This window comes from Gordionus sp. m RMFG-2023, chromosome 3 (genome assembly GCF_954871325.1).
Source record: "Gordionus sp. m RMFG-2023 chromosome 3, tfGorSpeb1-WG-v2, whole genome shotgun sequence".
NCBI classification, from domain to species: Eukaryota; Metazoa; Nematomorpha; class Gordioida; order Chordodea; family Parachordodidae; genus Gordionus; species Gordionus sp. m RMFG-2023.
The window spans coordinates 600858-627999 of record NC_088777.1 but is presented as its reverse complement, the minus strand read 5'-3'; the positions used below and the strand labels follow the sequence as shown (position 1 = coordinate 627999).

Here is a 27142-nt window from a genome sequence, read left to right as displayed (position 1 = left end):
AAATTGAAGGAAAATCTGATTGGTTTAATATTCAATAAAAAATAATAAATTAAAAACAAATTTTATTTTTTTAAATTTAATTATAGAAAAAAAATACACATATTTTTTAATTTTAATTTTTTTTAAAAACCATATGTTTTCATGATTCTTTTTTTTGCTTTTCCTATTCTTCCATGAAGGAGGAATTAAAATCTGGAAAAATCGGAAAAAGTAAATAAATAAAAAAATAAAAACTTTATTTTTCAATGAAAAAAAGAAGAAAGGGAAAATAAATAAATAAAAGAACAGATGAATTCAAATGCACATCAAATATCATCATCTTGCATAGCGAAAATCTTATTATTATTATTATTAAGTTTTTTTTTTTAAATTTTATTAAAACTAAATTTAGGTTTTTTTTTAAAAAAAAGAAGTATATTTGAAATTTTTTAAAAGAAAATTTTGATGCTACGCTATCCCAATTCGCTGCTCTGTTTAGTTTGCTTGGCCTTCGGCGTGGCGCTCTCACAGGATTCGTCCTACGATTTCGATCCCAATCCCAACGTCGAATACCCACCGCTACCACCCGATTTCCTGTCTTCCTTCTCCTCCTCCAACCAACGTAACCAAGAAAGCCATCCCAAGGAACTGGTCGGCGATGAGGACGTATGCGGCCATTGCTTTTTCGACAGATGCCCCAGACCCGAAAAGTGCGAGGCGGGAATCACTCGGGATCATTGCGGCTGCTGCTTCGTGTGCGCCCAAAAGGAAGGGCAGATGTGCGAGGGGCCATCGCACCCCTACCCCGATCATCATAATATTCTCGGCAGGAAGAAGCATCTCGGTACGTGCGGCGAAGATTTGGATTGCGTTTTGAGGTTTATATTTAAATTTAATTTCTCTTTTTTTTAGAATTATTAGTTTTTTCATCGCATACATTTTTAGCGGAGGGTTTTAGGTCCGCGCCCGCTCTCTTAGTCGGTCTCGGGGGTGGTTACATACTTTTATAAAATAATTTTTGATTTTAACTTTTACACTTTAAAAAAAAAAATTATACTTCGTATTCAAACGAAAGGGAAGGTCCCAATCAATAAAATCCGATCGAAAACGGAAATGTCCCGTAGGAAAAAGGAAAAGGGTTAAAAGAGAATTCCCGCCCAAAATAGGAAAATCTTTTATAAAAATTTATGATATTTTATTTTGTTGTCATTTTAATTAATTATCCTATGGGAATGTTATTTTTTCTTTAAATATTCGGTTTATTTATTTTTTCAAATTTTTTTTGTTTGCGATCTATCTCTTCAATTTTGTATCATTTTTTTAATTTTAATTTTTCTTTTTTATTTTATTTTGTTTTTTTTAAAAAATTTTGTTTTCCCTGTCAATGAATTTTGTCATAAATGTCGTAGGAAGTGCATGTCCATTCTAACTTAAAATTTAGTTTAACGAATTTTTCGAGAGCTAAGCTTTGGAACCATGTTTCTCGTACGCCTTAAATAAATACATTTTAGTTTATCAACGGTGTCATTATAATCACAATTAGTAATCATCTGCATCGGATGTGTCATCTCGTCTCTGTTGTCATGTCTAAAGGGATTATACGTGATACCTGATATTAAGCTCACTAGCCCTAAAATGTCATATGTATATCAAAGATATATATATAACAGAGCAACGCTTGGTTCTCTCGTAAGAGCCCATCTAACTGGGATAAAAGAATGGGAAATAATTAAATAAATAAGAGGACCATCCACGTTTTTTGGGCAAATTAAGAAGCAAATCTCACATTTGGGGAAGTTATTTAATACTTGTATTCGTATGAGGAGAGAATTTGCTCTTATAAAAATTTAAAGATCAAAGGATTCAAATTTTTCGACGAATTTATTTGAATTACGGTAATTAATTCCTTTTTTTGAAAATATCATAATTACTCAAAATTAAGAGATATATATATCATATGGCGCCTAGTTTCTATAAATAAAATCACATATTTTTATTTTACCTTAAAAAATTCAACATAAAAAATTGATAAATTTAATTTTAAAAAATATTAGGCCCGACCCAACCCGAACTCGATGTTTTTTAAAATAACCGGCCCGAAGTCCGCTTAGACCGCCCTGGCCCACTTCTATGGATCTCTAATAAAAATCATCATTTACAATTAAAATAGAATTTAGGAAAGATAACAGACAGGATAGATAATTTTTTTTTTTGATCGAAGGGGTGTCCATCATTTTTATTTTCTTAACGAATTACGGAAACTATGAATCTTCAATGGAGGGCGAGGGTATTTCCGGTCCCCTTTTCACCCCACCTCCCATTTCCGTTCCGTCAATTATACGCTGATAAATTATCGATGATGTGTTTACTTTTTTAAAGAGAAGACGTAGTGCCCGATTTCGCGAACCCCTTACTGCGAGAAGGTCGGGCAGTGCTCGGAGAGCCTCAATATCTTTGCAAATGCCGCCACACGGAAACGCTCTGCGGATCGAACGAAAAGACCTACGACAATCTGTGCAAACTCATGGAGGACGCCTACAGAGATCACGAAAAGATCAAGGTTTCTTTCAGGGGACCATGCCAGAGCGGTAATTTTAGATAAATTATGACTCGCTCACTTTTTTTTGTACGAATTATTTTTCTTGTGGATAGATATATTTTAGAAGCTAAACATTGTTATAGTTTAATGACATATAATGGATACCTAGACTGACCATGCATTCATAATAAATGCAATATGAAATCGTCGTTTGAATGCAAATCAGCTGGGCTCGCCATTTTGTTCTTAAATTATCTCGATGATCAGGCAAATTTGCCTCAAATCAGATATAGGAATAAATTGGGCTCTCGTTTTAAAAATTTCTTAATAATGATGACGGGTAACCAAAATGGCGTCCCCAGCTGTTTTTCGTTGATGTACACTTTTAATGAATGGATCGTCAGTCCTAGTGTATTATTGTATGTCATTGTAGGGTTGTCGAATACTGTCAATCTTTTTTTCGATAAGTGTTGGGAGCAGCTCTTCTCAATCCCTCTAATTTCCACTTTTCCTTTAAATAATTTTTTTTCTTTGTCCACTGATTCTTAATTTTACTTTTCCTTATATTTCTTGTCAATTTCTTAAACACCGTGATAAGGATTTTTAATAAAATTATTTTTTTTTCGCAAATATTTAATTTTCATCTTTAATTTTAATTTTTTTCATATTTTTTTTACTTCTCATCTTTAATTTTATTTATTTTTTCTTAACTTTCTTTTTTAAAAATTTATTTTATTTATATATATTTAATTTATTTTGAAATTTTTTTTAAAAAATAATTTCTTATAATGTTTGACTCACAATGATCCCACTTATCGTATTTTCTTCTTCAGGATATTGTTATGTAATTCAATATTGTGTTATATATTTTAAGGACTTACGCCTTTTAAAAATAATGGAATGGTAAAAAGTCAAGAGAATCATACTCTGATTTGCGAGGGATTTTGATCTTCTCTCCTCGATTTTAGAGTTAAAATTGATTTCCGGGACCGACCCGGTTTTTAAAACCGAAAACTCAGGTCATGACCTAGAATCCGGGCCGAGCCCGGTTTTAAAAAAAAAAAAAGAAAATGAAGCTCCTATAGCTACGTTATCTAAAAAATTATACATTATATTTTTTTCTTCAAGCTCCATGGATACACACAGGGCCGGAGAATGTTTACAATGAAACGGGTTCTCAGGTGGCGCTGATTTGCGAAGTGAAGGGCTATCCCATACCGGTTGTCGAGTGGAATTTCCATGGATCAAACGGATTGATCGTATCCTTACCTAGTTAAGACCAGATTAAATATCTTAATAATTAGAGCTCTTGCTCTATTCTACCATAAATTTATAATTGTACCATTTTAAAAAATTAAGTCATTTTTTTCCATTCGAACTTATTAATTTATTTATATATTTCAAAGGATTTTATATATTAAATTATGTTATGTTAGATATAATTTTTTTTTAAAAAAATTGCAAGTTTTTAATAATCAATTTGGATATTATAATAAATTAATTTTTTTTTAAGTAAAAATTCCAAATTCCGTTATTTTGGAAAGTGTTACATTAAATATAAAGGCGCCTGGCGTATGTATATACTTGTTCAACTAATATGGGTTTTAGGGAGAATTCTATAGACGGATAGCTTCGTAAATTTTTCTAGGAGATTTATTTGTTTATCTGTAGGATTTTTATTTAAAATTGTATTCAGTATCTTTTCTAGCATTCAAATATATCAAGAGACCTGCAGGCCCGGCCCGTGTACCCGGACCTAGCCATGCCGTGCAAATGATACCGGTCTCTGAAATATATCATTCGGCCAATAATATTATTTTTGGGCAAAGATATATGTATTATTTAATATGTTTAATCCCTACCTAAAAAAAAATAAAACCTAATTTTTATTAAAAAATTGGTGACCTTTTCGTTCTCAAAGTTCTATCTATGATAATAATATATATTTTCTTTTATTTAAATTTACCATTTGAATTTCAAGGCGATGATAACCATGTAGCGGTGTTGGCTAGAGGCGGCCCAGAAAAGTACCAAGTAACTTCCTGGTTGCAGATTCAGGGCCTAGTGGAATCTGACGATGGCGAGTACACCTGTTTTGGGATCAATAAATATGGGCAAGCTAATAGCACGGCTCGACTTCAAGTCTTTCAAAGAGGTTTTATATATTTGTCTTATAAAGACATTTTTTTAAAATCTTATTAAAGAGCGCTTCCAAAGTTTCCGAGTCTTGATTGACATGGACCTTATAGCCCCATACGCGCACTTAAAACCTTTCAAAAAAATATTATCGGGTTTAGCTTAGTTTTTTTTAACTGACGTAAACGCTACAATTAATAAGCGGAATATATTTGCAGATACTTTTTGAAAATATTTAGATTCTAAAAAAAAGGGGGTATAATTTCCGGTTGGCGTTTATAAGAGAAAATAATTAAATTAAGGTTCGGTTCTTACAGGTCAAATTACAAAAGAAAGATGGAAAAAGAAAGAAAGAAAGAAAGAAAGAAAGAAATTAATGAGAGAAAGAAAGTTGCAAATGAAGAAAGAGGGTTTCAAAAGAAAAGAAGTAATTATTCCCCGTAAGGTAGAAGAGAAATAAAAATAAATCTTGATTGACTGTAGCATTTATATATTTGACAGTTTGGTAAACTCTCTAAAAGGAATATGGTAAAACACAAATCAGACACCTTTATTTTTTTTATTATATATTTATATTTTAAAAAATTTATTTTTTTGGAAATTTGATCATCCACTAAATGTGGGGAGGGGCGGGGGTTGGCACCTGCCAATCACTTTATGATAGAGAATACCCATTTATTGAGTATCGTTTAAACGTTTCGATTTAAGGCCGATTTCTTTATTTTATCCAGAAAGAATATTTACTCGAGTCTGAAGATTTTGCTTCAGGGGGGGGGCACAAAGGTTTGGACTTCTGTCAGCGGAAATCTCCAGGCTTAGGGCGATATTTTTTCTGGCTAAAATAATGAGCGCTCCTATTTAAATAATCAGCTGTTTAACAGTACATAACTTTTATACTCTTAATATTTACTTCTCCCTTTAATTGGCGATGTTCCAGGTTTTTACCCAGGTTGGAACGACTACAAAATTAATAATTACTTCTGGAATCTTCCATGGAGAAGAATTTTATTAATTCTCCCCTTTCTTTCTTTTGCAGGGATTCTATTTTTTTTATAGGTATATCTCATGGTTGACCTTCTATATTTCTTATAAAATTTTTCAAAATGGGGGTGGTGGGGGGGGGGGGGGGGTATGTCATTTAAAAAAATTTTTTCTGGCATTTCCCTATCTTCCATAATCTTAGCATCTCTCCCATTATAAAGATTAAAAATAGGGAGTTCCGATTGTTAAAAAAAATTTTGGCACAAAATTTTCCTAAATTAATCTTACATTTACTACGTGAGCCTATTTTCAAAAACGGCGAACTCAAGATTTTCGCCAGAAAAATATTGCCTAAGTCTCGAGATTTCGCTAATGGATGTCCCAAGCCTAAGTTCCTTCTACAAGCAAAATCTTCAGGCTTGAGTAATACTATTCTGGATTAAATATTGAGTTTTAACAACACTATTTACTATCTTAGCAATTATTTATACCATTATTTTATTGATTTTTTATGTTTGCTTTATAAACTATTTATTTATCTATCCATCTCGATATATATTATAATAAGGTGATCCGCGTTATAAAAGATTCGCTGAACTATGATAGCGGGGAGCGAATTATTTTAAAAAATATCTAAAGTTATTATAGTGTCATAATTTTTAAAATAAAATAAATTAAGTTTTTTTGCATTTATCAAATTATATTACCATAATATATATTATTATTTTATTTTATAAACATGAATTATACATATATATAATATAATTTGAGCTTTTTTCATTAAAATATCATCAAAATATACCAGTGAATTTCGATATTATTATTGTAATATTAGCTTTCATTTCTCTCCTAAATATTATAATAAGTGTTATATCACTTATTATTATGATTATTAGGATAATATTTATATGATTTGTAAGAATAGATTATTCTAATATTTATAGTTTATAAAATAAATAGTTGAATTTTTTTGCGTGATCGAAACAATATTTTTAATATATATATATAATATATGTAAAGAAAGAAAGAAAGAAAGAAAGAAAGAAAGAAAGAAAGAAAGAAATTTTTTTTGAGCCGTTTATTTTAAATTTTTTTTTAGAAAATCTTGATTTTACCGGAAAAGCAGGTTTCATCATGTTTGAAACTACCTACCTTATGACATTTCTGCAGTATTTTTCCACGAACTTTTAAATTAGATTTTCCATGAATATTTTAAATATGAAAATGACTCGAAAGTTAACAGCTGTATTGTCTACAAGATGAGTATTCCAAACATGATTAGAATACATTTCCGGAAAAATCCGATTTTTTTAAATACGCTAACATATAGTTTCTACTATAATATTTAATTTTGCGGTATGTATTTTAGGATTTTTTGCTCCCGACGCATCCACCTACCGTCCAGTTTTATGAAATACTGTTATTCAACTCACGCCCCTTATATAATCGTTAAAATTTTATTTTGAAATCTTTTAATAAACCGCACTGCACTCTCTCTCTCTCTTAGAGGATATATTTAAAAGGCGCCGAATTTTATAATATCCCGCGAAAAGGTAAGTGCGTATAGAAATATATATTATTTTTTTTCAAGATAGATCCCCTCCCTATTCGAACTCGATTGAAGCGGAACTTGATGGAATGTAAAATAGATCGGTAAGCGGTTAAAAACGATTCAAATAATTTGGGAAAATCCAAAGATTAGGTATTTCCGGTTCCGGCTTAAGTTAAAATAACGGTTTACGAGTCATGTTGGCTTTAGGTTTTACCCTTTAAAAGCTGATTCAGATCTTTTTCGCCATACAAAATTCGCTTTAGAATATTTTTTTTAAAAAATTTATTTTTATTTCTCTTATTAAAATAATATTTGCCAATTAAAATGTTTTTTTAAGATACTCCCCAGTAAAATTATATATATATATTTGTATATATAAGGAGAAAAATAAAATTTTAGTGCTGACACTACTTCTATATGCTCCGGGTGTTAGCATATAGAAGTAGTGTCAGCACTAAAATTTTATTTTTCTCATTAAAAGTATCTAAAAATAATATACGATAACTTATCTGTAAAACTAAATAATTAGTCATCTTTTATAAGATTTAAAATATTTAAAAAGTTCAAATCGCTTCAGAGATATTTTTAACGGTTCAGTTCAGGTTCTGGTTAGGTTCTGGGCTTAACGGCTCATGTTCCTTTTGAATCCTTGTCCAAAAATCTTGAAAAATAATGATTAATTAGTTCAGGAAAATAACATCGAAAGCAGGGGTTTAACACTTATTCAAAAATTAAATAAAAAAATTGTTTTTTGAAAAATAAAATCTTCTTTGATTTTTCCTTTTTGATGTTATTTTTTTATAAGCACATTTTATAATTTGAAACATGGTTTCAAATTAAGTAGTAGCTTCATAATTAAAAGCTGGCTAAATTTAAATCATTGCACCAATGTTGCAATCTATAAACTTATTTGATTATTTAATTATCAGAATACTCAAATGGCAATAATACAATATAACGAAAACGAGTGTGTATAAAAAAAAACTGGATTCTTTCAAAGGTTATATATAGATTTATCATTGATAATCCTTGATTGATTGACAGCTCTCAAATCTTCAACGTCAATCAATCACAACAGTGCAGAATAATAATTATTTTGCCTTTTAACCTATTTGTAAAATGAAATTAATGATGATAAATCAGAAACTCGGAAGGTTTTAGATAAATATAAAACCGAAAAAAACTACCGCTCTTCAATATATAAGGATTTAAATGTCGAAATTTTTCCACATTTATCCGGAACGAAATGATTAAAAACAAGTTTTGATGTAGCTTTCAAGATTTTTGAGAAAAAAAAAGATTTGATTTTTTGCGATACAAGAATTTATTTCCCCAAATTTATAAGAATAATCAATCATTTACAAGCAAAATTTTGCCTAATTTTTAAGACTAAGGACTGTAATTTTATATTATTCTTTTTTTTCTGATATGACTATGATCAATATTGTTGAATAACTCGATTTAAGCCGATTTTTAAAAAGTGGCTAAATCAGGATGATTTTAGGGAGAAAAGTATTGTCCTAACCTTGAAATTTCGCTAATAATAGATAGCTCTAAACCTTTCAGCCATCTATGGAGCAAAATCGACAGGTTTGTGGTAAAATATTTTGGATGAAATATTGAGTTAGCCGTTTTTAAAATTCGGTTCAAATAGAGCCGACAACGATAACGATGATAATAAAAAAAAATATTATAAATGACCCTTTTAAAATTCACATATTAATTTGGGAATAGGATAAATTAAATTTGATTGTATAAGTTTCTAAATGTCACAAAATTGTTACGGCCAGTGGCGTAGCTAGGAATTTTTCTTAGAGGGGGTTCATACATATAAAAGCCTGGGGGGTTTCGCCCCCAGACCCCCTTTAACGGGCCTTCGGCCCTTTTCCCCGGCCTTCGGCCGGGTTAATCTTACAAATCATAACCATATCTTCTATAATATATAATATATATATTTTTTAAATGCATCAATAATATGTTATTATAATTTAGTAGATTATTCTCAATGACTTTATAATAGTACTATCCAGAATAATTTCAATAGTAATATAGAATCCTTCTACAAACATCAAAACCAGAAAAATATAAATACTAATGGCATTTATTTAATATAAAGTCACTTTTAAGTCTTTTGAACGTATAATCTAGAAAAAAGATTTAGCTCTGGGAGGGGTCCAAACCCGAAAACCACCCCCGTAGCTACGCCACTGGTTACGGCCATGTACTTAAGATATCTAAGCCATTGATACCAAGACTACAACGTGGGGGTAATTCTATATCTCAATAATACAATTTTTTGGATACTAAAATGATTGCGAATGTGTGCCTAAATACTTAATTCAAACTCAGATTTGGGAAAACACATTTAACAGTAAGAATTAAATATTCTAAATATGTTTTGGCTAGATAGAAAAATTATTTTTCTTAGCTCATTGATTTATTTCTTAGAAAAAGATTTCTTTATTTTAAATCCTGATTCATATCTTTTCTGTGATATAGGAATTAGAACTAAATATGTTTGCATGAGAGGAGTTTTACCAATGATGTATATATATATATATATATAATATATATATATATATACTATACTATTCTCTCTTATAAAATATATTTTACATTAAAGAAGAAAAATTGGATCTTATGGTGTTGTGGTAAAATCGGATATTTTTTATTATCTAATTGTTTTCAAAGGATTTTGCTTTATAACTTTTCTTTATTATTTGGGAGCCATCAATCAATATCAAAAAATGTCTTTGCGCACCATCAGGCACTTCTAACAAGATGAAGGTTAAATCTAGCCGCGTCCCACCAAATTTATATTTCTCTCATGTAAACAGTTCCTCTCTGTAAATTTGTTGCATTTATTTTGAACTGGACATCGCTAGTTATGTGCTTTGTTTGCTAAAGCACCTCCATTTTTAAAAATGCACTAATTAGCGCCTAATTTTTAAATAATTGGCACTCATTAAAGGGTTATCTTACGAAAATTAAAGTTTTCTATGTGGCGTAATCATTTTATTATCATAATTTCCTTTCGCCTTAAGTAACAACATAATAGTGCGGAATCAAAAGGTATTTATTATATTATTATAATCTATAAATATTTTAAATTATTTTTTATTAGATGATCCTACAAATAAAAATGAAATAGAACCTAATACATAGTAATAAACAGACACTAAAAACTATTCATTTAATATATATATTTTTTTATATATATTCGTATTTTTTTTTCTCGATATATATTTTTTTTTATAAAATATCAATTTAAGCCATGTAAATAAAATAAAATTAACCTACCAAAAACCACAGAATAGTAAGGAAATATTATAAATACCAATATTATATCACATAAAATAATTTAAGATGGTTTAAATTCAAATTTTTGTCTGAGGTTTGAGTTATAAAAAGTTTTGCTTTCATTTGTTGATTTAGTCCCAATTTTATTCTGAAAAATAAAAACAAAAAGACGAGCTTATTAAAGATATTTTTATTAATTTTTGGGTTTTTTAAAGGTTTTTTAATTCATTATGAAAGTAATAAATTAGATTCTACATTGTTTTGTTTTAAATTAAAAATTTGTTTTTTGATATTATTTTAATCAGTAAATACATGCTTATAATTAATTATAATAAAATATATAGATATGGAGATACAAACCCGACTAAAATAGAACAAAAGCTCCGAAGTCGGCTAAAGAAGAGTGAAGGGGGGGGGGGGGAGCTCCAAATTATTAAATATATATAGAGTGCATAAATATATAGATGCACCTTTTGGCTCCATTTTTGTGAAAGCTAAAGAAGCCTCTGGTTAGTGGGGCTACGTTTATATGTGTATATATGTATTTTATATATTATTAATATTTATAAAACTTGTGGTAATTTTAAATATCACTTTCTAATGTTAGGCCATTTTTTTTTCAAATAAATTTTTAAGAAATGTGATAATAAGCCTACAGTAACAAATCCTCTAGATCATTCATGTCCAAACAAGCCAAAACGCAGAATATTAGATGCGAATTATGTGGTGTGTCATTTACCAGAAAATCTAATTTGGAGAGACATAAAACAACTCATATTGATAAAAAATTATTCAAATGCACAAATTGTAATAAAGGATTTCCAAGGTTTGATAAATTAACTATGCATATGAATGTGCATACCAAGAATAAATTATTTCTCTGCCCAAAATGTTCTAAACCATTTCTATATAAGTCTAGTCAACAACGTCATTCTAAAAATTGTAATAATGTTGTATGAAATATATTGAATCCATGTTTTATATAATGTTAAATTTTTTTAAATATAATTTTAAACCATTTGTGTTAAATTATTGTTTATAAACTTATAATGTTAAATGATTGTTTCTTATAATATTGTTTTATACATTTGCCAAAATCAAATTATGTTAAACGTTCTTATACTGATATAAAATTTATTTATAGTAGTAATATTTTAGTTTACCATTATTTTTGATATATAATTATTAAAATATTAATATTTATTATAAAGCAAACAATATTCAATTTGATTTTTTTATACAAATGCATTTGGGAGTTTATAAATATTGTAATTAAAAATCAATAACTAAATGTATTTTGATCCTTCATCATAGCTATAAGTGCTTAATACTTATATTATCCATTTGATAAACAAAAAATCTTGCAAATAAATTCTCATGCCAAAAATTTTTAACATATATTTATATAAACCTCAAAAAATAATTATCCTTTTTTTGAAACAAAATCTATAAAACATGCTTCTTTAAGTAAATAGAAAAAAGTAATCTCATTAATTACCTTTTTAATTTATTCATACCTATTTATTGCACAGTAAATTTAAAGTTTTAACACCTACTCATTCATAATGGAGGTGATTCTTGACCTATTATAATACCCTGATTTTTAAAATTAATTAAAGGCTCAACAAGAAATATATTTAACTCTCACAATATCAATACTAATTCCTGCAAAGTCAATTTTTTATTGGCCTGGGGCCTGGCACACAATTTAATTTGTTTTCCTAAAATTGGTGGTATTTATGTCAACTATCTATTTAATCATGGGTTCAAAATACCCCCCCCCCTTACCCGAGTCCCGAATTTACTTTGGTCTTAGGTGAGTCTAATTTTTAAAAATAATTTTTATTCGGACTATGACATAATCTTTTTAAAAAAAATTATGGTAAGTCCAATTCAAGGCTTCATTGGAAACCAGTGCCCCCCCCCCTCCCATAAAAAAATTTATTAAAAATTCTTTTTTGGTGCCTGGAAAATATTTTTTAAAATAAGAATGTAAATAGTAGAGAAATATCTGCTGTTCAAACCACTATTGCTTAAAAAAACTATTCATTTATGTTTGCTAAAATACCTAGCGCTAACAGCACCCCATATTGTAATGGGGAACAAGGAGGAAGTAAAATAGTTTGGTGGATTCAAGGTGCCAAGATACAAAATGAACCTGAGTTTCCAATAACAAATGGGGAGATTAAATTTTTTCAAAGTTATTCTTATTTCAAATATATTTGATAAAACCAACAGATTTAAATAAGTTATTTAACCAAATTAGGCCAACATCGCTCAAAAGGACTGTCTACAAATACTGGAAGTTTCTTTGAAATTTTATAAATACGAATATGGTGAATTCTTACCATGTAAGGATCTATAACTTAAACAAAGGTAAATCAAATCTATACCAAAACTGATTTTATCATTCAATAATATTTGCAAATCATTAAATCATCTTAATTCTTTTCAGCCATGAGTCCAATTCTCATGTTCCATCTTATTTTATAAACATATTTGATCATAATTATATTTTATATATGGTATTTCTCATATAAAACAATGATATATATATATTTCAATTAATTTTGTATTCAAATAAATCAAATATTCGTTTAATGATGTTAAGAAAACATTAAAATTTTTGTCGACACCCCCCCCCTCCGGATCTGAACCCGGGTAGATTGAGAAGGAAGAGAACCGGATAGATCAACAGAGCTCAAATGAATTTATCAAATATTTTCTTGTAAATAATCCTTTGAAAACCAAAATTTCCGGTGGGGAATTTAAAACATTATTTTGGAAAAAATAAATAATAATTTTCTTTTTTTTTTATTGATAAATAGCGACTCGAACTTCGACATCAAAATAAAGCCACGCCACGCACAATTAAAAACAATTTAAGCTATAAAATAAATTTAAAAAATTTATAATAATTATTATATAAAAATAATTTAATTTGTTATTTTTAAAAAATAAATAAATATAATATAATATATAAATAATCATCGTATTTCGAATAACGAAAATAAATAATTAATATAATAATTTTTTTAAAAAAATGGGACAAATACGCCGGGTTTTACTAATAATTCAATACTGATTTTAAATTTTTATGAATAATATTTTCGATTTCGTTATTGGAAAAAAAATTGATTATTTTTTTTCTTTTAATCTCTTAATCTTCGGTAGAGGAAGTGCAGCATTGATCCCAATCTTCCCAATAACGCTTCTTCATTCTGGCGCAATAGGTTGATAGGTTAGGAAACTCGCCTTTAATTTATCATACGAAAAATAATGGAGTATATAGAAATAGTAATGTAGGCATGTGTAGGCAAGAAATAAAAATCTTTATTTTCTTTATTTTTTCTTTCTTTCTTTATTTCCTTTAAATAACGTGATATCAGGTAAATATAATTTTTTATAAAGGTTATTTTTTTAGGGTACGGTGTAAGTAGGTAGTGAGGGTCCGAAAAAAAATATGGCCAATAAAACTGTTAAATAAAGAGTCTAGTAAAAAATGGTTTAGAATGATAAAATATATGAATGAATGGGTTAGAGGGGTCATTAAATGATCGTTATTAGTAAGAATATTGAACCCCGCATGCGCATCGACACGTGATTAATTTTTAGAGACAATACGTTGTGATAGACGTAATGTGAAAGGCATTTAAAATGTAAGAATCTACCTACAGCCAATGAAAATTGACTGCATTCTATCTTTAAAAAATGAATCATCAGGTTTAATCTACTACAGCCAATAAAAAATGACTACATTGTTTTAATAAATGAATCGTCAAGTTAATCTACTACAACCAATGAAAAATGACTGCATTGTATCTTTAATAAACGAATTGTTAGGTTATTATTGTCTTAAAAAAATGAGGACCCCCCCCCCCCCCCAGGTCGTTTTGGATACATGAAGGCGAATGAATACTACTAAAAAAAACGTAGCCGATTTTTAAAAAATAATTGTCTCCCAACCCCCAATACCCAACAAAGGTAAAACAAGGAGGAAAGTGCAACAAAATGACACAGGAGTATAATCTTATGGAGGTGTATCCATTCTTTAACTGTAGAAATTTGAGGAGTATATCACGTCACCACGGGTGGATCAAGATTTTAGCCAATCAAACACTATTATTAATAATTAATCGAATTAGTAAAACTCGCATTTAAATATTTGAAACTTCTTTCCTAACCCTAACCCCTTCCAATTATTAAATACTATACAACTAAATTATGTTCTTTGTCGTTCTTGGAAGTAGCGTCGTTCAAAGGCTCGATATAAGCCGATCTCAATATTTTAGCCAGAAGTATATTGCCTAAGCCTTAAGATTTGGCTAATACATGCCCCGAATCTTTGTTCCATCTATGAGAAAAATCTTCAGGCTAATGTAATAATGTAAATATTTTTCTGGATAAAATATTGATATAGCCGGTTCTAAAAAAATTGGCTTAGATGGAACCATTTAACAACGCTACTTGGAAGAACGCTCATTGTACCTTCGATCAGAAACGCGTACGGATTTTTATCGCGGGAATACAGAATTTGAGCTAACATCGAAAAAACGCAACAATCCACTTCGCTGGGCTGTTCTCCCATTATATAGGTTTTTCCTCCTGGGATAAAAAATAGATAGAATAACAGTAACGGTTAGATAAAGGTTAGACCAATGACATTAAACCAACCAAGACTAACTATTCATTCAAAAATGCGTTAAAAAGTGTGCGCACACACATTCAAATCCGCCATTAAAAGGTTTTGTGGCGAAATGTGAAAGAATTTAAAAAGAATGTCCTTCAATTAGGATCAATCTTCAATGTTGGTTGGGATCAATCAATCTTCAGTGTAGGTTGGGATCAATGTCATCAGGTTAGACATGGTTCAAATTGTAAAAATAGTTAAGTGATAAGTAATTACGAGACTGGAAATAAATTGGCGAGTTGATTACCCCCCTTCCACCCATCCTGTCAATCAAAAAAAACGGGATTCGTGTCAAAGATTTCGGACTCAGTAATTTTAAAAGTAGATTTCGCGGAAACTTTGATAAAATAAACTTTTTTTTTTAGAAAACCCGAATTTCGGAAAGAAACTCGGGATAGCCCCAGTCCGAAAAACCCCGGTTATTGATGGGTTTGCCCACAAATCGGTCCCTGGTTCGGTCTGCGTTCTCAGAGGAAATCCAACCAAACGATTTTAGACACATGCCAAAATTTCTGTACTCGTTCAAAGAATTATAAATTATAAATATCGGATCCTTGATTCTAAGGGATATTAGTAATAAAACAAAATAATGTAATGTAATAATACCCAAGAAAGATGAAAGCGCTTTTAAATCTTTCAGCCCAATCTGATATACCTGGGGTTCGTTGAATTTGCCGACGCCACTCAGATAGCTCCGCTTATTGTGCTGAGGTTTTAGCACCAATCGTCCGTATAACTTCATGAACAAGTAAAAGCACCAATCGCCCTTCGAATATTCGAGAAGGGTAACGAACGGGTTACAGTATTTGAACTTCCAGCGGTATTCGCTAACAACCCTCGGGGTTTGTAACCAAAAAAAGCAAATATTTTTCGATAAAAGAGGGGGATATAAAGCTACCTCAAAATTTCAAAACTTTGGTAACTTTATAAAACATGTCCTAAATCTTCTATAAATTTTCCCCATTTCTTAATACAATTAATTAACAAACTTTCATAAATTCGGAAAAATTATTATTTAGGCCACCATTATATTTTCACATTAAAAATAGCTTATTTCTATTTTTTTCCCCCTTTAGAGTTACGAAAATTTATTAATTACATTTTTGGTATTTAGGTGACACAGAGTCCTAAAGAGAAGAAAATGGGGGATAATTTTAGCAGGAATTCGATCCTAAATAGGAATGATATTTCAAACCCAGGTCAGTTCAAGGTGAAGTGAAATTTAAAAAAAGAATTCACTTCTAAGATGTCAATTATATTGATTTAAGTGCCAATCAATTTTTTTAAAGAAAAAAAAATATATAATCTTTATTACAAAACGATGAAATTGTAAATAAGTCAACAAATTTTATACCACACGTAATACAGGAAATAAATGTGATACGAAACACATATATTTTTCATTAAAAGACCAAGTAACAGATCCCGTTTGAAAATTTTGTGTCTCAAGCGCTAAAACCGAAAATATTTTCTCGGATTTAATAAAAAAAATTAGCATTTAAACTAGATAATTATTAAGAGATGCCACTGCGATTTACTTTAAATCCATGATACAAATCAGTACCCTGCATGGGTACATAATTTTTTACAAGTCCAGTCCGATCAACAAAAAAAATTAATTAATCGAGTGTTCTTCTCTTCTCTTCTCTTCTCTTTCGGAGATACTTATGAACTTCTTCAGAGAGACTTATAATCAAGGTCTTGACCGAATTCAAGAGAATGTTTGTCCGAGCCTAACCGAACCAAGTAGGGTAAACACACAGGGGCATGGCTCTAATAAGAATTTCGTAATAATATTATTATCATATATTTTTTAAGCCGAGTTTTCGAGTTGTTAATTACACAATATTTACTCACAAGGTTGCCATTTTTATTTGATCATGGTAGCCAATGTCAATAATTTATTTTATATAAAAAAAAATTATTGGAATCGTGAAAATAAAGAATACATAAGGATCCCATAATTATTTAAGTAATAAAAAAAAATTTTTGGAATTAATCGTGGGGATGAAATTATTTATTTTTATTCCTGGATATAATACGTAAAATGTATATTTAAAAAAAAAAAATTCAAAAGTATCGTAAAAAGTAACTAATGGCGCGTTAACTTTTTTTTTGAAGAGAAAATAGTGGTACCCACAGCCAGTGGCATATCTAGTATTTTACTTTGGCCAATGGGGTGGGGGTCAAATTGCAAGTTGTTATCCCCTTAAAAAACGCCAATGAACCCATCTTAGTCAAAGAACATGTAACATTAGTTAGTGAAAGCTATCTATCTGAGGTTTGAAATGATTAAGGATCAAACATAACGGAAAATAAGGGTTAAAGATCATCTGTAAAGATTATCCATTTAAGGAACCTATTTTAAAAACAGGCTCAGTCCGGGTTCTATTTCCTGCCGATCTGGGTGTGCAATAAAATTTATCATTTTTTTCGACAGTCCGAGTGTGTGAGTAGGGCCTTCGAGTCTCGAATCTCCAAGAAATTAGAGATCGTCATTTTAGACGTATTCCCAAGTTATCAATATCGCCAATAGAAGAGTAAAATATTTATGTAGCATGCCATTTTTACCAATATAAATGATTTTCTGTCAGAATTCGGAATGGCAAAGCTTGAGCTTGTCGAATACGTGTTAAAAATCTATATCCAAATTTCTTTGAATTTATAATTAATTCAATATACGTATTCGACACCCCTTCCTTTAAATCGCCCAAATCCATTCTGAACTGCCCATACAGGATAACTTGTTATACGTGTCTCCATCTTTCGCGAAGACATCTCTTTTGTTCCATAATGTCTACGATAACGCTCTCTTGCAACGATACTGACTCTTGTCACGACCCTAACCGTATCAATCATCTCCTGTAACAATAACCATTTCTTGCAATAAAGATCTCACGATTATGGATTTCTTGAATCTTTGGATCCAAAATAAAAATCCGATCTCTAAACGAGCTCGATTGCGGCATGAATTTTCTATTGATGAAAGCCGTTTCTCTTCCTGAATGTTTTGGTTAATCAACAACCTAATATTTTGCTAAATATTATCAGCTTAGTTAAACGTATATCTTCAACAAAAATTGTGACTAATTCCTGTTAACAATAACGATCTCTTGTGTGACTAAAAGGACTAATTCTAAACTTTTTCGAACTACGACCATTTGCCTGGATATTGATACCATTGTTTCTTTGCTCTCATTATTTGTCTTGTGGTCATTTCATACATCCCCTTCCCCCTTTACTTAAAATTTCTTTTCACAGTTATCTGGACTGAAGTTTTAGGGCCCATAGTACATACGGTTTTGACACCGTTGTTGAAATTGTCTCCTCTCTGGCCAATCTCAGCCAATTCCTTGATATCATTGGTCCGTCTATTGTCCTTATTTCGATTCTTACTATATATTTACCCACTCTAGTATACGTGGTCATCTACAAATAAAATTTCTATGCATAATAATATTATCCCTTCCATTCTCTTTTTCCTCTGCAAACTGCTGTAGAGTTTTTTTCTACAAACATGTGCAATCGCGTGCTTTACCGTCTCGCAAAATGTAAGAAGAGCGACAGCCAACCAACGATAGATGAGAAACGAGTTAACCACATGACCAAATATTTAAATTCTCAATTTTCTCCACATAACTTGTAGGATTTACTTTAGAGTCTAGATGATTGTTGATCATGTTCAGTTTATTTAAGATGTTGTTTTTATCTTCATTGTACCCGAGACCATCCCTCACAATAATCTACTGTAGGATTCGCAGATTCAATTGTCTCGAAATCATATGTTTCATTTCTAAAAAAAAAGTTAAACTCGTAATTTAAGCAGGTCGAACATGAAGTTGCCTCTAATATCCTGCCATTTTGGAATTCTAAACTTTTATCACAGTTGCTATTTTCCACATCCACTTTTTCATCACATTTACAAAGTTTAAATTTATCTTAAGATATCCATTTACTCCTCACGTTTTTGTTTTCTACTTTACCGATTAGCTCATCATCTATTTTTGTCAAACATTTTATCATGTTACTTATGACGTTTTCTATGTCTTTTAATGATTAAACAACATTCATTACAATAAAATCAGTTTGCATCTGCAGTGTTTTTAAATCAAGTAAAATTTCTTATGTATTTCTAAGATAACCTGGGATGTCTTCACTAACTATTTTCATAAAGTCAGGGTTTTCATCATGCTATCCTTTTTCCTAATTATGATTTTGTTATCTTCTATAGAATTTAAATGTCCTACGATTTCTACCATCATATTACTCCTCACACCCACTTGTAAATAATTGTCTAGGTAGTTCCTTTCTTCACTACCTTACAGTCTGATAATACTAAACATTGAGTGTCATTGTCTTTAGAAAACATTATATGTCGATTATTCTTGTTTTGAAATAAATGGTATTCAATATTATTGAACTTTGTATGTTTATCAATTAAAATTCCTTTGGACACACTATCACTTCCTAGTTCATCAAACCCTTCTGGCCCTACAGTTCTAGGTAAATATGTAACTCCGTTAAAGTGTATATGTAGTGGATACTCAAAAATTTAAAGTAGTGAAGAAAGGAACTACTTTAGACAACTATTGACTAGTGGGTGTGCGGAGAAATATGATGGTAGAAATCGTAGGACATTTAAATTCAATAGAAGATAACAAAATCATCTTAATTAGGAAAAAGGAAGATAAGCATGATGAAAACCTTCACTTTAAGAAAATACTTAGTGAAGATATCCCAGGTTCTTTTAGAAAATATAAAAGAAATTTTAGTTGATTTAAAAACACTACAAATGCAAACTGATTTCAATATAATGAATGTTGTTGAATCATTATTAGAAAACGTCATATAACAGATGTGGGAAAATACGTCAACAAGTTCAGAGAAAAGGACAAGGAATCATCCACGACCGTGAGCCAGACAATGTTGGGCGTGTGGGGGAAAATCATTTGATGAGATATTGTCCTAATCAATTAACGACGATTTATAATGAAGCGATAAAGATACAAGAGATGATACGCCCAGATTAGGTGACGGGCGAATCACGACAGATTACCTTAAAGGGAGTTATCCAATGAGAGGGGTGAATGTAGATGTTAAAAAAATTTGAATAAAATTAAAGGAAAAACAAAGAGAGAGAAGGACGCATATATAATTTGAATGATTGAATTGCTGTAAAAGTTGTTTTACTATCTGATATTCTAATTTTTTTTGTGGTTATAAAAAGAAAAATTTGGTAAGAATTATTCATTAGTAGTTTTGGTTTTTTTTTAAAAAACTATATATGTCGTATGAGGATTAGTAATCTCTGGATTTTAAATCATTTACGGGCGATTTTTTGGATTTTAAAAATCTGATTTTACAGGAATTGACCAGCCATGTGTAGAATATTTACCCTATGAATTTCAGCCAATTTCAGCGATAGACATTTTAGTATTTTTTTTAAAATTTATATGAAAAATCCATATAAAAATTATTATAAATTAGAAAGTAGTTCTAAAGTTCAGGGCAAAATTGTTTGAAATTTATAGTTTGGGTACTCTACCCACGCTAGAATCCATTTCCGGTTAAATCGAACTTTAAAATTTTTGAGAAGAGAAGAGAAGACCGAATCCCAATACGATATATATATAAATTAATAAAGAAATTTTTGGTCAATTGTTAAATTAAAGAAGTTGATTCACAAAATTTTCTTTATTATAGATTAAATAGTTATAAAATTCTTCTTTTTTTAAAAAAAAACACAAAAAATAACATTGTGTAACAATGTATCCAAAATACATTTTAGCTAGAAAGCTAGAAAGAAAGAAAGAAACTATATTAGATATTTTTATAACTACGCTTCTAAATATAGATACAGATACAAATGTATATGTATCTAAATACATGTGGATAGATACGCATTAACCCAGCCAGTGGCATATCTAGTATTTTACTTTGGGTGGGGTAGGGGCCAAATTGCAGGTTGTTATCCCCTTAAAAACCGCCAACGAACCGATTTTAGTCAAAGAACATGATACAATTATAATAAGATAAGAGTATACAATATTAGCGAAAGCAATCTATCTAAGGTTTGAAACGATTAAGGATAAAACATAACGTGAAATAAAGGTTAGAGAACATCTGCAAAGATAAGATTATCCATTAAAGGAACCTGTTTTGAAAACAGGCTCATCCCGGATTCATTTTCCCACCGATCTGGGTGTGCAATAGAATTAATCATTTTTTTTCGAGAGTCCGAGTGTGTGGGTAGGACCTTCGAGTCTCGAATCTCGGTGTCAGTAATCTTCAAGAAATTGAAGAGATCGCCCTTCTAAAAGTATTCTCATTTAAAATCAATATCGCCAATAAAAGAGATAAAGTATATATATAGCATGCTATTTTTTACCAATATAAATGATTTTCTGTCAGAATTCGGAATGCCAAAGCTTGAGCCCTGTCCCTGTCACTGAACTGCAGATTCAGGTTAACGTCGAAAACGCTGGACAAGTGATCTATCGCTATCTGGGAATCGCCCATGATGCTCCCTTTGTATTCGACCCAAGGGATGTATCCGCGCGGAGATCTCAAAAAACTGAGCTCGTTCTAAAAGTTTGAATTTACAAAACGTTTTTTTATAAAATAATTTAATTTATGACATTCTGGATTTTTTTTAAAGTTTCAGATTTTCTAGATCAATCTTGCCCCGGTGCAACGGCTGTTAAAGCCCCGAAAATGGGCCTAAAGCCGGGTTGAGCTGGGACCTAAAAGAGCTGGATGGGGGTTAAAAAAATAAGTATCGAAAAACAATTCGAATTCGTTACATTTCATCATTATGTTTACATCTCCCCATGGACAGAGGCCATTTTTTTTTATTAAACAAAATTTTGAATAAATTTTATTAAAATGATATCACAATTTTAGGTTCGGTTTTATAATAAAAAAAATTAGGGACCTTTACAAATTTTTCAAAAAAAAAATTTTGTCGAAAAATTATGTAATGTCCAACTGCTCCAAAAATACTTCTATACTTTTTTTCCGCTATGATTGATGATGAAATTAACGCTAATTATATGCGTTAATATACGCACACTTAAAGTCCGCCCGCCATTGAAAGACGTTTAGACGAAATGCCCTTTCGTTCTTACCACTAGAGCCAATTACATCAGTCACAGCTGACTTCAATGTATATGCGCACGCATTTGATAAACTCGCCAATCTATGTTCAGTATTATCGCCACTGATATTTGGCGCGTTGTTATGGTTAAGGTTCTTTAAACCCGATTTTAATAGTAATATTAAAAAAAAAAAAATTTGTTCGCGTTTTCCCAATTGATTTTTAATAAGTTAAGAAAATTTTCTTGACGGTATAAAGTAAGAAAGAAGAGCTTTAAAAATATAGATAGAATAGGAACGAAAGATGAGATTGCCAAAGAGGTAATCAAACGAATAGATAAAATTTATATGGTTTAAAATCGTTAATATCGAATTCAGCCAAGTGGAACCATATATTCCACCAGATTCTAATAGGCTCCCCCCAGACTTTATATTCTAAATTATTCCAAACATAAACAACAACAAATTTTTAAGGTATTTTTTTTATAATTCCTCGTAGAAGTAAAGAAGGGAAGATAGTTTAGAATTGGCACTTTGATCCTGAGGTTTCTCTTGTACAATATTTCTTTAACCATGATTTATAAAACTTTTGTCTATGGAAACAGTTATAGACTACTCGAGTTTAATGCGTCATATATATATATTTGTCCATGAAATCGATTCAATACTCAATGGAAGCGTGGTAATATATTTTTTTTTGAAAAAAAAACAGCTCAATAAAGAAAATTGAGAAAGAAAAAAATTTTTTTAAATGAAATGCAAATAATATTTTTTAAAAAAAGGAAGGAAGAAGAATACATTCAAAATGGAATTCTATTGGCCAAAAACTTTTACTTTTCCATTAAAAAAAAAATTAGGCTTATTAATTCGTGTTTGGACACGGGTAATGATGTATAGCGTAGCTCTGGTCGTCATGTAACAATTTTCTAAACAACGACGAAATTTTTATTTTAAACCCCACTTATTTATTAATATATTATGTATAAATCGTACCCCGTAACGTGCAACCCCACTTCAGGAAAAAAGGAACCCTGGTCCTTGCTGGATTCGAACTCAGCATGCATTCATCGACTGGTCCGCAGACGCTACTCCAAAAACAACAATTTTATTTAGTATTTTTTTTAAGGATAAAATTAAGACGCTATCTAAATTTTTTTCAATCAATAACGTTTAGATGCTAAACATTTTATTAACACCTCCCCCCCACCTCTTTAGACACAGGGTTAGAAATCCAATTAGTAGTGATGTTAAATCACCTAACTTTGGCTAACTCCAATATGACGTGGTCAGGATGACTTAAACGTCCAAGTTTAGCCTCAACTTAATGATAAGAGAGATGCCATATTTTTTTTAGCATGACAACTTGGCTGAGCCGACAGGTCATAACACAACACTACCAATTAGAAATAGAAATAAAAACATGTTGTAAATGAGAATGTAAAATTAAAAGAAAGAAAAATAAAAATTAATCGATAAAATATAAATAAAATAATTGCAGCTTTTCAAATTTTGTGCTTCGATAAAAATAAAAAAAATATTCAAAAAAATTTTTTTTTTTCGTTTATATATAAACATGGAAAAAATAAAATTTACAATGATAAATAAATTACTAATTTTTTTATGTTTTGTTAAAGGCTATGTCCTAAATCTTTTTTAAAAAATTTCGAAAAATTTGAAAACTTCTAAAAATTTATTTTCTATTTTCAAAAAAGTTTACTAATCGATATTTTTCGAAATTCCTTTTTTTCCGTTAGAGTTTAATTTTAGACAGGAATCCCATATGTTGTGTAATGGCGATATACCAAAAAGTTTACATAAAAAATTTTGAATGACATTTATCAATCGAAAATCGATTGATAATATATTCTTTAAAACAATTGGGGATAGATTAAATTAGAATTTTAGCGATATATTAGTATGTTTTATAAACAGGAAATCATGAGGCCAGAACCGGTTCAGAAGCATTGAAGCAGTTCAGTTTTCAATAAGAATTACCGGTTAGTTCGGTCCAGGGTCGGTTTGGATCCATTCAAATAATTTAATGAAATTTTTATTTTACCTCTAAAAAGAAAAGATACAATGACTAACAATTATAATTTTAAAGAAAAGGAAAATCGATTTAAAGAGGGGATACGCCACCGAGGCACTTGCGGTATTGGCTTATTATGTTCGAAAGCGAATGCGAATCGAATAACGAATAATTTGTATTCGATTCTTTTAAACAGATTGAATAATTTCACTATTCGGAATTATACCGTCCGAATACGAATAGTATATTTTTACTATTCGTGTACGAATACGAATAGTAAATCATACAATTCGTTTTACAACAAATAATCCGTTATTCGATTCGCGTATTCCGTTTTATTAGGATAATACCCATTTCTTTTTCTTTCTTTCTTTCCTCCTTTCTTTCTTTCTTTCTTTCTTTCTTTCTTTCCTCCTTTCTTTCTTTCTTTCTTTCTTTCTTTCTTTCTTTCTTGTATTGTTGTCAATTTATTTTTTATAGCCTTAATTACTTTCAAAATTTCGTTTCGGGGAATCAAATTTAATGTGAAGGAATATAAATCGATACGAGAAAATAAATTGACCTTCATTTAGTGCGAACTAATTCTGCGTTTGCGTTGCTTGTGCAAAACGCAAAAAAAAGTTATTCAAATGGTATCAGACAAATTTTAGCATTTAAAAAGCGAACTGATATTTTGTTCGTCCGAAAAGGCCAATCAGATCGCAACTATAAAACTTTATTAAAAATTCAATGGCGTTTTTTCTCTAGGCTTAAATTATAAAATTTTCGAAAAAAATTGAAGGGATCTCTGATTTAAATCAATTCGATTTAATTCTTTTCAAACCTAATGTCAATCAATCATAAATTTTTTTTAATATAACATATGATCGATCATATATCAATGAGTTTATTATTATTTTTTTTAAAAAAAGAAGAAAAAAAAATTTAATTTATAGATGTTCCTTAAAGGCTTATTAAAATATTTTTATTTAAAAAAATAAATAATTCAACATTGAACCAATTTAAAACAATATTTGACAAAATTTTACCATTTATATTTAAAATACAAATTTTAATGAAACGTAAGTTAATTACGATAATTATTATAGTAATGGTATAAGAGGGATACGTATTAAATGGACCTTTTTGCTTCCCTCAAATATAGCAATTATGATTCAAGGAATTGATGAAAAAATATTCCATAAATATTTGCACTTAGCTTATTGTCGTTTTAAGCGATTTATTCTGAAACCTGGCAAAAACCCTAATCAAATTTATCAGCCTAAAGGGCACTAAAAACGATTTAGAAGGATTTTTTGATAAATTAGCTTTGAAATCGTACATTATGATGTTTAATTATATAAAGATCCCTTGCCATTACCTAACACTTTTAAAATATGTTAAAATTGCCATTTGAGATGTGAAAATAAGTATGATAACATTTCCCATAAAAGTTGAATTATTGCCATCTTATAAATAGTAATAATTAAGGCTATCAGGAAGAAGTGTACCGCTAATCAGGTTCCCCTAGGTAATCTAGACAATATTGTGGGAATGTGCTTAGCCAAGAATGTGCTAGCCCATAATAAATGACCAGGATCATTATAATAATTTTTATTTATTTGGAATTATAGAATTATATTAAATATTATCAGAAGTAACCTCAACGGGGCAGATAAGATATGTTATCTATATTTATATAATTTTTGTAAATTTTGATTTACACATATACATCATGATATAATTTTTTTTTTAAAATGTTGAATGGAGAAATCAAATATTAAATACTATAATTACTTCATATGAAATATTAGCCATCCTTAAGAATGTTTCAATTTTCATGGAATGATATGATAAATTAGGTATATATTTAGCTCGGGGTATTTGGTGTAAAATAACAATATCTTTTGAAGCTTTTGTCTTTTTCCTATAAATATAATTTATATGTAAATGCAATTTTTTATTGAAAATATTTCAATAAATTACTTGAAGTAATGAGCTTTTAAGTACCATATACCATGTCCTACTATAATTGCACCTCCTAAAACTAATATCGTTTGCTTAATACCAGTTTCATGGTCTCTATATGCCTGGAAACCAGTTTCATATAATTTTGACATAATTAAAAATTAAAAAAAAACAGCTTTCACATTTTTTTGAGGTATGTTTTTATGAGTGTATGATTAATCATATTTGCCAGATGATTTAATTTTCATATATTGATTAGTGCGAAGCGAACTCGTTATTACCAACAGGTTATTTAAAATATAACTCGAAATTCAAATTATTTGATCATAATTTGATGACCTAACACGATTTAAAAATATTTTATAAATAATATATAAAAGATATTAGAGATTCATATTTATATATCAAATTTAAAAAATAATAATTTAGAAAATAGATTAAAATTTAACATTTTAAAATCCTCCTCAAAATTCGAAAAGAGGCTAATAAAAAAAAGCAGAAGCTTTGTCCCCCGTACTCCCCTCACATTGCACACCTTGTTATATGTAAATCCATTATTGTAACAAAATTACTATAAATAGAAGAACAATAATCATATAGTTACACATACCCTAAACTTAACTGCTTATTGTAAGCCGCACTTTACAATATAATAGGTTAATCCATATAGCTTCAAAATAGATAAAATATCTTTGTAAAAACAACATAAATAATGATATTAGGTTATTTATTTTGATAATCCATAGAGCGAGATCTTGGACATAGGTAGTGTTGTTAATCGGCTCATTTCGAGCCGATTTTTAAAAACGGCTAACTCAATATTTTATTAGGAAAAATATTATGCAAGCCTTAAGATTTTATTCATAGGTGCCACAAAGAGTTGAACATCTATTA

At 29.7% G+C, this 27142-nt stretch overlaps 2 protein-coding genes across 3 annotated transcripts; one reads left to right on the top strand and one right to left on the bottom strand.

Annotated features, from left to right (window-relative positions):
- The first annotated feature begins 375 nt into the window (after positions 1 to 375).
- On the top strand, positions 376 to 6426 carry LOC135925682 (insulin-like growth factor-binding protein-related protein 1). Its single transcript, XM_065461115.1, has 5 exons — positions 376 to 857; positions 2359 to 2567; positions 3647 to 3790; positions 4500 to 4673; positions 6204 to 6426. The coding sequence occupies exons 1-5, from the start codon at positions 445 to 447 to the stop codon at positions 6236 to 6238; spliced, it is 975 nt and encodes a 324-aa protein (XP_065317187.1). The 5' UTR covers positions 376 to 444; the 3' UTR covers positions 6239 to 6426.
- A 7199-nt stretch (positions 6427 to 13625) lies between these two features.
- Positions 13626 to 26470, bottom strand: LOC135926046 (failed axon connections homolog). Of its 2 annotated transcripts, none has more exons than XM_065461711.1 (6): positions 26267 to 26470; positions 26078 to 26207; positions 21566 to 21762; positions 15784 to 16004; positions 14976 to 15092; positions 13626 to 13742 (listed from the first exon to the last, which is right to left on the bottom strand). In XM_065461711.1, exons 1-6 carry the CDS (start codon positions 26398 to 26400, stop codon positions 13648 to 13650), a joined length of 894 nt encoding a protein of 297 aa, XP_065317783.1. In that variant the 5' UTR covers positions 26401 to 26470; the 3' UTR covers positions 13626 to 13647. The 2 variants fall into 2 exon arrangements, with proteins under 2 accessions (XP_065317783.1, XP_065317782.1); XM_065461710.1 differs by having other exon boundaries at positions 15784 to 16013; positions 26267 to 26467.
- Between the last annotated feature and the right edge of the window lie 672 nt (positions 26471 to 27142).